Raw genomic sequence first — 14,586 nt, forward strand, 5'->3', positions numbered from 1 at the left:
TGAAAAAAATTGCCTTCTCTGCCTCCTCTTCTATACATGCTGGATGTCACTGTATGGTGGTGAATGTAGGAAGAAGCTGTTGCATGCCTACCTTTCTATTCCACAGCCTTCATCATGATTACAGATCTCATATAAGTGGTATGAATGAAACAAAGACAGGAGACAGTGGGAGAGAAAGAGAGATCGAGCTTGACATAGATGGATAGAGAGAGAGAGGGCGAGAGAGGTTGATGAAGTGATAGGAGAAGAGGAGAACAGCGAAGAGAGTGAACGCTATCAGTCAGTGAAATATACCCCATGCCATCGGCACCAAAGGAAAACATCACTGTTCTGGGGTGTCAAGTTGAGATGGACGACCGGGACATTCTCTCTGTGTGAGATCCTCTGTGAGTGTGTGTGTGTGTGTGTGTGTGTGGGCATCTGAGTATGTGAGAAAAAAAAGGAGAATGAATTCCTGTTTGATACATCACAGGCACAAAAGTAATGGCTCACTGTGAAATCATTGCAAGCTGCCCACTGTGTGCCCCGTGATTCCTGTGTACACACACAGACACACTCACGCACACAGAAAGTCAAGCAATCCACACCACGCCTGCTGTGGCAGGCAAAAAAACAAAAAAAAAGGAATGCATCACCTTGGGAGGCTTGAGTAGCTGCAGGTACGGAGCTGTTATTTGCTTGCCTAGCATAGAGCTTGTGGTTGAAATACTGCAAGTAAAACAGTGTATCATGGGTATTTCTAGCAGTGATTCTATATGGGATGTTTTCATTTTTGTTTGCTTTTTCGCCTGAAGTTATGGAAGTGAATATGGCTCAGTGTAAAGTCAAGCTGGCCTCATATACGAGAACAATTTTGGAAACAATGAATCAATATGTTGGGTAAAGTTTGGAGTCGTGTGTCAGTTCAGAAAAAGTCAGTAATTTGTCATGTGTGTCCACCTATTAAACCACCATAATAGAGATCAAGCAGGGGAAGATAGCTGTTTTAATGGACATTTATACTGCCTTATTTCCACAATATCTCACATACAGGGTTGCAAAGTAGAAGAAGCTATTTGGGGTGCCCCTGATTCCGGAGGTAAAAACCCCATTCATTTTTCCCATAGACAACGTTTTGTAACTCACAGTTTGAGCACTTCTACAGCTTTGATCAGCATGAAACTCCTGGTTAAATCATCAGTACAAAAGATGAACAACTGCATTAGAAAATATCTGGTTTTTCACAAGACTGTGTACACAGATATACAATGTGTATTTCAGTACGACACAGCCAATCACTGAGCTTACAATTTATTCAAGTGTGCCGCTAACGGTGGGCAGAAGCTAAAGATTACGGTGTTGAGAGTGAATAAGTTTATTTTTAATTTCTGATTTCTGGGTCACTTTTGATTATGGTTGTTGTTTACAACTTCAGCGACAAAGTGTTTTGAATTACTTGTACTCTGATTCGCACCCATGGCTTCTTCTCCATGGCAACAGTGGCTGAAACTCATGGGTACTGGGAATACGGAATGGGGAAATAAACTTCTGGTTGAGTGTTTGTAAAGCCCTGCTCCCTTAGTTACTGTTGCTATGTCTGTCAAACTTCCTGTTCCCACACAATTTACAGTGCAGCCACAATGATAACTATGGCAGATAATTTTTGAAACACACAACACATGATTTTGCCAGATGACAACTGTCCCTAGCAGATTTTATCAGCTCTACTTAGCTAGCTATTTAAGCTAAATTAGCTCAAAAACTCCATCTCCGGCTAACTTGTTTCAGTTTTCTAAAAGGGTTCTTAAATATGCCCTTGATAGCTACATTCATGATATCATGCTAAAGTTACATGCTCCAGGTAAAAAGTCAGCATCCTCAAAAGTTAATAATCCATGCAGAAGACATGGAAATAAATACACAGCATTGTTCTCGTATTGCAGTGTAGAGCTAGTCAGTCGAAGTATTTTAAGTATGAAAAGTACAATTTAGTTTTAATATATAGTAAACCTGTCTGGCTGCATAGCTGACATTCTTAGCAAAGCAAGACCAAGGTTAGATTTATGCTCTATTTTTTGTATTTTCAAACTTTCACTTTCTGTGTTACAAAAGAAAAACCAATGTGTTTGGTAAATGTTAACACTACCTCAGATAACAAGCTCAAGTTGCTGGAGTGTAAACTTCCGCAAATCCAATAAAGAGCAGGACAAGGTACCTAATGTAACCCTGAACTGATATACAGTAGTAGCCTTGTACTTATAGCCCAATACACTTCATTGTGTGGTCAGGTGGGAACAGAATATTTAATTCTATAAGACATAATCTGTGAGTTTCAAAGTTTTCCTATTTGGTAACTAAAAATGAAAACTTTAATTCTCTTTTATTCATGCATTTCCAGAAACTCTCTCTTTTTAATTTAAGATGCTCAATTATTATTTTTCAACCGAGTTACACATTTAGCAAAATGAGTGTACATAATATTCCACTACATCCCACCATACAAAACTCATTACAAATACATATTTTGAGTCAGTTTTTCAAAACATGGCCCAAACAGCCAAAGAATTCCTAAGGATATGTGTGCTTTTATGCGTTTTTCATGATACAGTGGGAAGAAAAATACTTCAGAAGGTTCAAGGCTTATTTCAATCCCGAGACACTATGTTAACATGATAGGTGAGTCTGTGCATGGCCACTGTTTGACTGACAAATAGGATGTGCAATATACAGGTGCATGGCTGCTTAGCAACAAGGATGGAGACCAAATTAAAATGAATAATAAAAAAAAAAAAAGATTCCTGCCATCACTTTATAAACTTGTCTTTAATAAATAAAGGAGGGAAATACTGTCAAGGTTTATTATAAACTGTATGAAATAATGTAATCTGTAATCTACTTACAGGCAGTGTCTGATTTCCTGATATTTATTAGAAGGAAGGGTGTTCTTAAGGGATGATGACATCTTTGAAGGGAAACAAACCCTGTGAGGACTCCACTCCTCTAATAGTACTGATCGTACGGCTGCGATTGGCATAAAAGGTGGCACCTCGGCCGCTGGGATAGTAGTGCCAGCCGTTGGCCCGCACAGCACTGATGGTGATGGGAGATCACAGAGTGAAAAAGACGGATCAGCACTAGCAGAGTGATGCAGCACTAATTAGATTAGCACCTCGATAGGCAGCCGATAGGCAGAGAAGAGGTGAATGGCCGGAGAGGAGAGGAAGTAATATGATAGCATAAAGGTAGCAAGAGGTGTAAATATCATAGAGGATGCACAAAAGCAAAAATATGCATCAAACTCTTGGTGTCACATTTATAAAGTCATGTGTCCACAACATTGGTTTGCTTAACAGATTAATAGATTAAAAGTTTGCAGTTCCGCTCCCACAGTTGGCCATAAATAGATGAAGGCACACCTGTTAACCTTTATTTACATGTGAACACCTCCGTCAGCTCCATCAGTCTATAGACCTGTCAATTAAAAGAACATAAAGAAGCAGAATTTCACAAATTATTACATCTGCCTTTACACATGATCATATTAACCATGCCCGTGGCTAGTTGTAGCAGCAGTCTTATCTTTAATCTATCACGTGTACCTGTAAAGCATCTGCAGTAATCTCTCAATCATCATCATCAAATGTCAGAAAGCTAATCAATAATTCATCTGTAGCACCCATTTTGAAGCAAGCTTTACAAAGTGCATACAATAAAAGGGGGAGATGAAAGAACATTCATACATAAGAATACAATTATGCCTTCTATATAAATAAAAGGAATCATAGAATGAGCACATCTATAATGAATCAAAACTAAATTTTTAATGCACATTTGTTTTAGCATGTCAGACAATCTATTATTTTATTTTTTATTATTCAATTCTACCTCTAATTTTTTATTTACATTTTATAACGCTCTCATTTATGTTTTCATGACTACCAGTATGTGTGTGTGTGTGTGTGTGTGGGAAATGGCGCTTGCATCTAGGCCATGACAGTGCAGGAATGTCTGTATTTGTTGGAGGACGGTGGGTTGTGGGGAGACAACAGAGATCAAAGTGTGGGAATCAAGGAGAGACAGAGGGAGTGGGAAAAGGGCATGGAGGGTATAAAAGGGGGGAGGCAAAGCAGGAGGAGGAAATGAGGAGGAGCAGTGGTGAAGTGGAGGGAAGGGCAAGCCAAGTAAGCACTTTCCTGTCCATTTTTCATCAGGCAGGCTAAATTAGGCCAGGCTCGTCTCTCTCTTTCTCTGTATGTGAGCATCTGCTCGCACATTCCTGACACGTCTCTCCTCTCTCGGCAACCCAGAGCGCGCGGTAGCGTCGCTCCGAATACCCTTCTCAGCATCCTGCCTTTTCAGCGCCTCTGATTTATTAGTCGGTGGGTGCCGTCCATCACACCATGATGCAGGGGAAGCATCGTGTTTTCTCTGTGTGTGTGCACTTCACCACTCTTTTCCACCCCCTCCTTATACCCCACTCCCTCCCTCCCTCCCTCCCTCCCTCCCTCTCTTCTCTCCTTGTTGTCTTGTTGTGAGGGCATCTCTGTCATTTCGTTTGCTGTTTTGTTCGGTGACCCGCCGACTCTTGGTTGACTTCTCCCCTCTGAAACCTGTCATTTGTAGTCCCACAGTGTCTGCCATTTGTACTTCCTTACATGAACTGACTACAAGCTGACATTTGGATCAAGGAGAATACTTCAGTTTGGGTGGAAACTGTGGAAGCCAACAGGAACAGTAAAATGTTAAAATTGTCAAAACAGGGTTGCTTTTTGGGAAGCAAAAAAAAAAAAAAAAAAGAAAAAAAATTAAAGAATATGTTGCTCAAATAACTTTCTGCACTTTCTGATCATTGCTTGGTTTGAACAAACTTCTGCTGATCAAATCAGAGACACTGATATCTTTGAGTACAATTCTTGGGAAACATTTCACACCTGCTCTCAAAAAAATAAAACAACACAAAAAGACAATAAGGATGAACTGAGAAGTACTCACAGTTAGGAACAGTTTGAGTGCTTGAAACCCTGTTTCCCCATTTCCACATAACCCATTTCTAGGTTATGTGACAGACAGCTGTCATCTTACAAACCCCAACAAAAACAAATCTTACAATCCAAACTCCTGCAATGTTCACATAGCAAACACTGCAACTCCATTTCTGCCACCGCTGCTTACTACTCTGCTGCATCACAACTCATCGATTTCACCTGACTTTGCAAAATCACATGTGACTCCCGAGACTTTTAATATTTTCAACTTGAGTCACTTTGAGTACACCCCCAAAATTCACAAGTATCATGTGAGTAAATGTGACTAAAAGCCACTGTCCTTTTTTTTTATTTGAAGGTAATGTGGAGGTAAAGAATTACAAGCAAAAAAAATTAGAAAACAAATTCACATTGTCTTTTCTAATGAATCCCTCAATATGACAATTTGTCTAATTCTTAATCATACCTCTCTTTTATCAGAGCTACATGTTCTGAATTGAACTCTGATTATAGTCCTGTCATGTTCTCTTCTAGGGACCAACAATCCGATGAGAACAATGCAATTAACTAAATGAATGAGAAACACCTAAACTGGCATCTTACTCCCCTCAAATACCAATATGCTACCCAGCTGACACCTGGGTAATAAGATAAGCAGGTAAAATGTGCTTAGACTAAGTGCTAACAACAAGGCACTCTTGGTGATGACTAAATGCCACTGCAGGCTTTGGGAAAAAGCAAGGATTGGCAGGGACTGAAGAGATCTTCTGCCAATGTCGCCTGCATGCAGCCAACATAGGTTCTTAGTTTCAAATGAATGCAATTTGGAGGAGAAAGTAATGGTACTCTCCCCAATATCAGGGAGATTGCTTTTTAGCAGGGGCATAATCAATCAGGATAGCAATACAAAATTATTTTTAATAATACATGTGAGGGACCTAAGTGTTACTATTAATAAACTTTTGAAAAGCATGATTACATAAATGAGCGCAGAGTGTGCAGTGATGAGGGAGACCCATTTAAAGATACTGCCAGCCGTTTCCTCCCATAACATGCCACTGTAGCTCTGAAGAACATTGCAGAGTGAGTGTTTACATGTTGATTAAAGGGAAATTCCCCTTTCATACAACCTGAGTGTTAATTGTGACACAGCGATGATTACAACACACTACATGATTGGAACTGAGAGCAAGTCCACTTAACAACAACAAAGTGCTTGAGCTTGATTGAGCCACATATTTGCACGAGTCATGGCATTGCCTCACTAACCAGGTTTCTAAGCTCTGATAAGCCTCCACATTGCTGTTTTGAGAGGCACTTGGACATTGTGGCAGTTGCCTGAAGTATGTCACACCAGTAGTTGCTTGACTATAGGCATGTACCGTACAGCAGATACAAGGATGGACTCTAAGTGTATTACCCAAACCGTTATCTAGGCCGACTTCCTGTTTCAACTTTTACCTTCTATACTTGCTGTCATCGTGTGCACATATAGGTTTCTTGTACAATGAGGGATTACAAAATTTTACACATTTCAGTTGCACTCACTTTTAGTTTTACCTCCAAATATAGTGGTTCAGAAAATCTTTTATAATGTGTCTCATTGCTTGGGTTTCTTGCCCTGTTTGACTTCATTGTAGCATTGTGTTTCCAGACCTAAGTAATTAGTTTAGTTATGATATCATCATAAGCAAGAGAAATGAAGGCCAAGGCTGATGTGAACAACGTTTTAATAAACCAAGCTTTAATTTTCCTTTCAGCTTCTGCATATGGGTGGTTTGTTAAGAGGTTCATTTCACTGTAACAGAAAGACTTGTGTTGGAAGAAAAAAAAAAGGTCCGAGAAGGTCCTATTCATTTATACCTGCAGCAGCTTAAGTGCCCTTATGCAACAGGACAATTTAGAAAGGAGGGCCACTATCTCCATTGATTCCCTATTTTTTTCCGTGTTTCGCAGTCACATTGAAAACCCTTTCGTCAAGAACATCTATTCATGAAAATGACTTGATTCCTATGATTACGAACACTTGAGTAACACAAACATTTCTAAAAGATGAATATAGACTGTTTACTTTTCCTTGGAGGTAAGAGATGTGTTATTTAAACCTTGATCTGTTATTTGTTCCTTGCCATGTAAAAGTGAGATTTAAAATGAGTTATTCCATTTTCTCCCAACATATATTTGTACTGCCAATGTTACTGCTGTAGTGTATTGACTTAACACTTAACACCAGCTTCTCAAACTTATACTGTATATTTCAACAGTATTAACACTTTAGTTTTGCTTGTAACAGTTTTGTCTTGTTATCTTCTATGTAGATGGAGATCTTTTTTGCATACAGCCAATCAAATCTTTGCATAAAGCAGCAACGTAGCATTCCATCATAAGCAGAGCAGACAGTCACACTGAGCCTGATAGCAGCCTGCCACACAACACAAGAGCCACAGACTCTGAACAACAAACCACACTAGCTTTCCTCCTAAACAAACATGAACACACACCTTGCCCTGGACCTTAGCTTGTTGAACAAACTCAGCCATGGCACAAACTTCACTGGGGAAAAGTGCACTGCTAACGTCAGTTTCATGGCTAGATAGCTAATTAGCTACTCAGCTGCAGCACATTAAATAACATGTAAATATGCCTGCAAATGTCACCTAGGTCTATTAAGATGCTAGTGTGGTTCTTACTACTCATGATATGTTCCTACAGAGCAAGTTTGTTTACTTTGTCCATTGTTACCTATGGTGTAACACTGGCACTTAGTCTGCCAACTGCTGTCAATCAAACACACCCACGACACAACCTTTGAGCCAATGAAAAGGAGCATTTCTGATATTCCTCCAAAGACTTTTTTGTCTTCCTTTTAATACATTTTACAAAAACATTATTTTTGACTGCAAGAATGAATGACTAAATGTGTTTTCAGTTGGACTATTTAACCAAAACCACCATCTTTACCTAACATTAACTAAATAATGAAAGTGCCTGAACACAACCATAAAAAATGTTACTCACACTTTTGTTGCTATGTATATATCTTGTATTTAAAGAATTGATTTAGTAGGAAGACAAAGGAAATACATTGCAACCTAGTAGATGCATTTACTAAAAGTGCTGATTAAAAACATAAATCAGGTGGTGTTACATATCTCTCAAAATGTATTTTCTGCTGCTAACTAGTAGTAGATAAACGTCATTTCTAGGAGACTGGGTTGTATGTGTCACAGGTAGCGGAGCAGGTGGACCCAAATGCAGAGACTGAGGCAGAATTACTGATTTAAGATCTTTAATGTGAGTTCAGCAGTCAGGTAACAGAAGGCTCAGGTAACAGGCTGGGGGGAAAAAAACAAGGAAAGCCAAGCTGGAACACCAGAAACATTGATGATGATCTGACAAACGGCTAAGAGAACAGACAGGTATATATACACAGGGGACTAATCACAAAACAAGGCACAGCTGGGGTGAGCAGGGACCAGACTAAGGAGAGAACATGATGACTGGGTAACAAGGTGATAGGAGGGTGTGGCGGGCAAAACACAGGGCAAGGCTGACAGAAATAGCAGGCTGGGGACACAGGAGGATAAACAAAGAGCGAACCAAAAACTCGGAAACAAAATCCTCTCTTCAATATGTCACACTGACATTTTAAACTTTCAAACATACAAGTGAAACCAGCACAAGGAACAACAGAAATCTTACAGACAAATCATTTTAGCATGTTAGACATTTACTCAACATCCATCTTCTGTCCACCTACAGATTCCCCTTGAATCCATCCAGGAATATCGATAGAGAACAGATCAATAAACACAAAGGGCATCTATGGCAATGTGAGAGCACAACGCAGGATTAAACAGTCAATTCATCTTAATATTCAAAGTATCTGTCCTTCTCCCTCTCAGTCTAGACTTAACATCACAGGGAGAAAAAGCTGAGGGTCTCTGGTTGACTGATGGATAATGGCAACTATGGCATCTTTCACAAGGACATCAACCAGTTGAAAAATACTGGCTGAATCTGCAGCTTGTCTTGATTAGTAACATGATAATTAAGTAATTTTGGTTAAATGCCACCTAAGATTATCTTATTTTAATACATGCAACTTCACAAATATGAACGGTAAAGCAAGCTGTCCCCACAATATAATAATACACTCAAGTGAATCAGTGATCAAGCACTTACATGCCATTATTTCTGTACGTCTGCAGCAGCTCACAGCAGTGTCTCATGACTCACAGGGAGCACAGAGTTCACTGGCGAAAGCAAACAATGAGATAAATGAGTCTTGAACATGTAACATTGAACACACTCCTCCCGTTGACCCTAAAGCCTTGTCATACCATCTTAACTCAAGAATGTAAATGGTGGGAGCCCAAGGGTGAGTTTGTTGTCATCCCTACATTGATACAGCTTCATGTGCTGCGCAAGTAAATAAAGAATAACTAACCAAGGAGCATTTCAGAGCCTGAGAGAAATCACATAGCCCACAATCTCTTTATAATTAGCAGCTCTTCACACTCCTTGGACCACTTGTCAATGCTTAAGTCACATGTTTTTCTTGGTAATTTTCAATAGCCTTAAGGATAAAGATCTTGTGTATCACACAGCTTGGAGCTTGTTGACATGTGCTAATGCCTCAGCTTTTACCTGTGAACGCCCACGGGATCACACACACACACACACACACACATTCCTCTAGAATGCCCAGCAGGATCCTTTTTCCTTAGGAAAACAAGTGCAAACCATTTGATCAGCGTGCTGGTACGAGAAGAAGGTCAGCTTTAAAAGCAGACTCTCTTAATCAACAGTGCAGGGGGTTTGTGTGGTGAATCAGTACATCAAAGATTTTTCACTTCCAGGCCATTATTTTCACAAGAAACATTCAAGGCTGATATTTTGTCCATTTCCCACTCACCTTGGCTTTAGGAAGCGTTTCGGATGGATGGATCAATAAAGGTATGGCCTTTTGCAAATATTCTGATATTGATTTTTCACGCAGCTTTTTGGCTGAGGTTTTGAATCTGTTATTTTCTTTTTAAAGATTATTTTTTTGGCCTTCTGCCTTTATTTGACAGTCAGTGGAGAGAGACAGGAAACACAGGGAGAGAGAGATAAAGGTATGACATGCAACAAGGATCCCACGGTCGGGAATTTAAAGTCTTTTTAGTTTCTTAATGCTTCCAAATTAGGTTTGTAAATCCCAAGATTTACATTAGGTTTTTGGACACTTACTCTCACATAATTTTAAAGCTTCTTCTCAACTCAAAGTTAGCGTTGTTGTTGCCCTGCTCAATACTTAATACTGCATCTCTTGTCATGTTTGATTTTTCTACCTGGCAGAGTGAGATGTCAGAGCCTGACTTTGTAACTTTTAACATAAATACATGACTTTATCAAACATCATGTGCTATATGTATTATTCCATAAAAATGTGACCTAATAATAGATCTTAAAACCTCATGAACTGATGTTGTGGAAGTGAGGTGAAGCAAAATGCCCTCACTCAGAGTCTAAAGCTCGAGCCAAGAAGAGACGAACAAACACAGTATACTGTTTGCATGCAAAGCAGGAATTGTTCTACACCCCCAGTACTTTGTTACTTCCAGGTGTACTCCTGACACTGCCAGATGGACGCTGCTGAATCTTCTTACTGCTATACACACAGCACAGGGATTTAGCAACAGCTGTATCTGCGGTCTGAAAGCAAAAGGCCAACTTAAGATGAACATCAAACTATGCTATAGCCTCCATATGTGAACAAATGGTGGTAAAACCTAAAGGAAGGAGCATTCAAAAGCACTAATATTCAATGTTAATGACTACAGCTAACTAGCTCTAAGCACACCCATGTGAATCTTCATTATCTAATGCATGAGCTGCTGGGCTTTAAGGCTTATTACTGTAAGCAAACGGGGACAAAAGCTCTCTGTAATTACTCCAGTTCCCCAGTGGTTGATGGCAGCATTCTCAGGGAGCTTAGCAGTGGCTTCCCATGTACAGGAGCTCTCACCACATATCGGCTGGGGCGACGCAACACATGCTGTTCTTAGCTGTCTTCTTCCTCCCTCATCCGAGTTTTCTACCCCTCTTTCTCTCATTTCACTGCTTGTTTTCTTTATCCACTCTCCCCTCCTCACTGTCTTTTTTCAGTGTGCTTCATTGGCATTATGGGCTTACGTAAGAATTGAGGCTAATGAGAAAACATCAAACGAACAACCTTTTCACCTTTTATTTACCATTCTTGCCATTGTATTTTACAATTTCTATTAACAAAAATGGAAAGATTAGCTAATTTCATTTCAATTTCAGTCTTGCACATTAAGCAAACATATGCACTACTGCATAAAACTACTCATTTCAATTTGTTGTAGTTTGTTCTCTATTTATAACTTTTTGTATCTCTATATAGATTTCATTTCATTTGCATTTTCCCAATTTTTATATTTTTATTCCTGCTTGCCCTATGCTTTCTTGTGCTGCTGTAACACCTAATTCCCCCCTGAGGAGCAATTAAATGTTATTTTACCCAAAAGTGTGACAGAAAAAAACATTTTAGCATAAATCTACATTTTTTGGAGACAGTTGTTAATTTTTAGATTTTAGATAGAAAAATAAAGCGTGAAAAAATGTGATCATTGCAAATGCTTTAATTAACATAATAGCGCACTTAAGTCATTAATGTGATTCTCATATGGTAATTTCTTCTTTAAATGTTTTTATGTGTGACCAACTATCTACTAAAAGTGGAATTTGAATATGTTAACGTCTTGTATTAGTCTGTAAAGACTTGTCATTCAGTTCAGGAACGGTAGCAGGTGGCGTTCCTACATTTCTGATGCTGTTAAAGGTTTGATTTTGTGGTCATATTAACATTAGCACTAATATTTCAGTATTTGCAAATGAGGAGATAAAATGGCCCATGGGGGGAAACTCACAAAATACTAATGTCTTATTCATCTGTGAATACTTGAGTAAGAAATACCTTACATAAGATCGGCCATATTGTTTAAATCTACCTTATTCCATTTTATTAACAAATTTGCATGAATGTTCACACATATATGTTCAATATATATTGTATATAATGCACAATACACGTTCAATAGGTGTTATATGAGGAGTTTAATGTGGTTGACCTCTTTTTATGTGTTTTCTCTCTGAAGGTACTGAGTCACAGACATGTCTGATGGTTTAATAATCTTAGTGGCTTTTCTTTGAAGAGAACATAAGCTTTTGCTAAAGAAAGCTGTTCATCTTTGCTGTAAGAGTCTGTTTTTATTACACAATCTGGTGTGATTTAACCCTCTTATCCAATCAGTACTTTCAGTTCAAACATAACCCCACACACTCATGCTGCTGTGGATTTAAACATGATCACGACATCCTCACCATGTCTGGTAACACAAGTGTCAAATATGTTTCTTTTCTCTTGACTGAGAAAGTTCCTTTGCAATTCAAACACATTGTCCTCATGCTAAGCCAATCACAGCCAGAGAATATTACTGTGTTATAGTCAGAGTGGTGTAAAGTGATTTACCTGTGCACCAGGATTTCAAAAATAGGTTCATCATAACTTGGGAGATTTCTGTGTACGCAAGCGATGGATACAAATAACCTTGGCTGGCTGAGTAATAACAAAGACTTACAGTACAGGAGCAAAGCCACCATGACGACTCTCCAGTCTAGAGGAACCTTCAAAAACCTCCACCGTCTGTGTCTATTCTCTTCATGAGCTGTAGTTTCATCTGTGAAATGAGAATGCAAATCATATTTAGTAGTGTGTGAGTGTGAACTGGCAAGGCAGAACATTCAATTCAGTCTGATATTACCAACAAGGAAAGGGAAGCAGGAAAAGTAAAGCCCTATGCTGTGTGCTTGTCACGAGTCCAATAGTCCAATGGCTGTAATACAGGATGTAAAAAAGGTTTATTCCGCTGATTTCCACACTCATTTTTTTCCCCCTATGAAATCATGTTGAACAAAATAACTCTATTTGGGACTACTTTACATGGTAATACTGCATTCACACTTTCAGAATGGGACCATTTTGGAGACATTTATTTTAGACCCAAAGAACACAAAAAGTCTGAATAGTAAGCACAGACACACTGTTGCACAAAAAGGCTTAACACCAAACTTCCTGAACAATCCAGTAGCAGAAATAAAACAAATGATGCATTAAGAAGCAAACGTTTCCTGTTTACTTGTAATACTGCAGATAAAGTAGACTTTAATTTACTGCCCAGATTTCATCCCAGATTTTGACTGTCCGTGCAGTTTTCCAAGTTGGAAGGCATTAGTGCCAGCCTGAGCAGATTTCCAGTTGGTAGCAATCTGCCACTTGGTTTTGCGATTGGCTTAACACTCAAAAGGCTATTGAATTTTGGAGCCTAGGAAAAGACCAGTGTGTGATTTTGGGTGATTTTTTTGTCGTATGTGCTGCACTTCCTTGGACTATCAAAGCCAATCAAGTTTGAGTGGTACAACAGGTATCTTAATGGACCTTGACAGTGGTCAGCAGTAGAATGAGGGCATTTTAAACTCACTCAAAGCTTGTGAAAACCTCCTGAGTACTCACGCCTTTTCAAATGCCAGGTACTCTGAAGAAAACAACAGACGTGAGTAGGCTGTAAAGGGTCAAATATATCTATCCATCTATCTGCTGGTTATTAGTCAGAATGGATAAAGTCTAGTGCAATTTTGATTATTTCTTATATCAAGGTATTTTCTTGTTAAATTTGTGAACTTTTCTTGTTAGGTTTGTGAGCTTTTCTTGACCACTGGAGACAATAAATAAAACTTCCACTTGAGAGCACCATGACTTCCTGTCAGTCACCAGAACACACTTTGTTTTGACTTTTGCCCACAGGTCATTGGAGCTGTGAAGTGTTACCTGTCAGGTCGTGTGAGTTATGCTTACAACTCTTGGTTGGTTTGGAATGACACAGTGTGAACACTAAGTGGACCAGACCTACCAAAAATGCTGAACTACTGTACAGGTGAGAACACTCCAAGTGACGATTGACAATTTGTAGACTTTCATTTATGGAAATCATAGCCTAATTGTGGTGATACCACCCTGTTTTCCATCGCTTTCTACCAACTACATCACCCTGCATGTGTTTCTCCATATGAGAGCAGCGTTGACCTTCTGTCTTGTCCTGGTTTTGACCAACTCCCTATGCTGTGCCCTGTTCCTAAAAAGGTAAGATTTACGACTATGACCTCCAGATTCATTGTCTCCGTCCATATGTCTCCTATTGCTTATTGTTTGTGTGGCATCTTCCTTTGCGCCCAGCCGACATCCATCAACCTGTGTGGCTTCACCCGCTGACTTTAACCTTTTGTAGAGACCTACTTAAACATCTTGATTGCCAAAATAAACTGGGACCCTTGGCCTGCTGTAGCTGCTTTCACACACAATTGCGGGGAGTGACATGCATTTAGTAACCTTTTAAAAGGCCACTTAAACACTGTAATATCCCCTTCAGATGGAGCACAAGCTCAGGCTAAAATGAAATCATTCCCATTGCCAATCAGAGTTAAGTGCTGTAAGAATGCCCAGGATGCATGTTAAGTGTTTCTGAATGTACCAGTGCCTTTTCCTACATCTTTGGAA

At 39.3% G+C, this 14,586-nt stretch overlaps 1 protein-coding gene across 8 annotated transcripts in view; it reads right to left on the minus strand.

Annotated features, from left to right (window-relative positions):
• LOC122976590 overlaps positions 1-14,586 on the minus strand; it is a 281,468-nt gene that overhangs the window by 13,849 nt on the left and 253,033 nt on the right. For 7 of the 8 annotated variants that reach the window (XR_006400983.1, XR_006400984.1, XR_006400979.1 and 4 more), the window contains one exon: positions 12,614-12,712. Coding sequence is in view for 1 of the 8 variants with exons in the window: in XM_044345153.1 (XP_044201088.1) it covers positions 12,662-12,712 (51 nt within the window). In the remaining 7 variants the exon portion in view is untranslated. Of the gene's footprint in view, positions 1-10,077; positions 12,713-14,586 lie in introns of those variants that run through there. The other variant, XM_044345153.1, reaches the window with a different exon arrangement.

Source organism: Thunnus albacares, chromosome 24 (genome assembly GCF_914725855.1).
Source record: "Thunnus albacares chromosome 24, fThuAlb1.1, whole genome shotgun sequence".
Lineage (NCBI taxonomy): Eukaryota > Metazoa > Chordata > Actinopteri > Scombriformes > Scombridae > Thunnus > Thunnus albacares.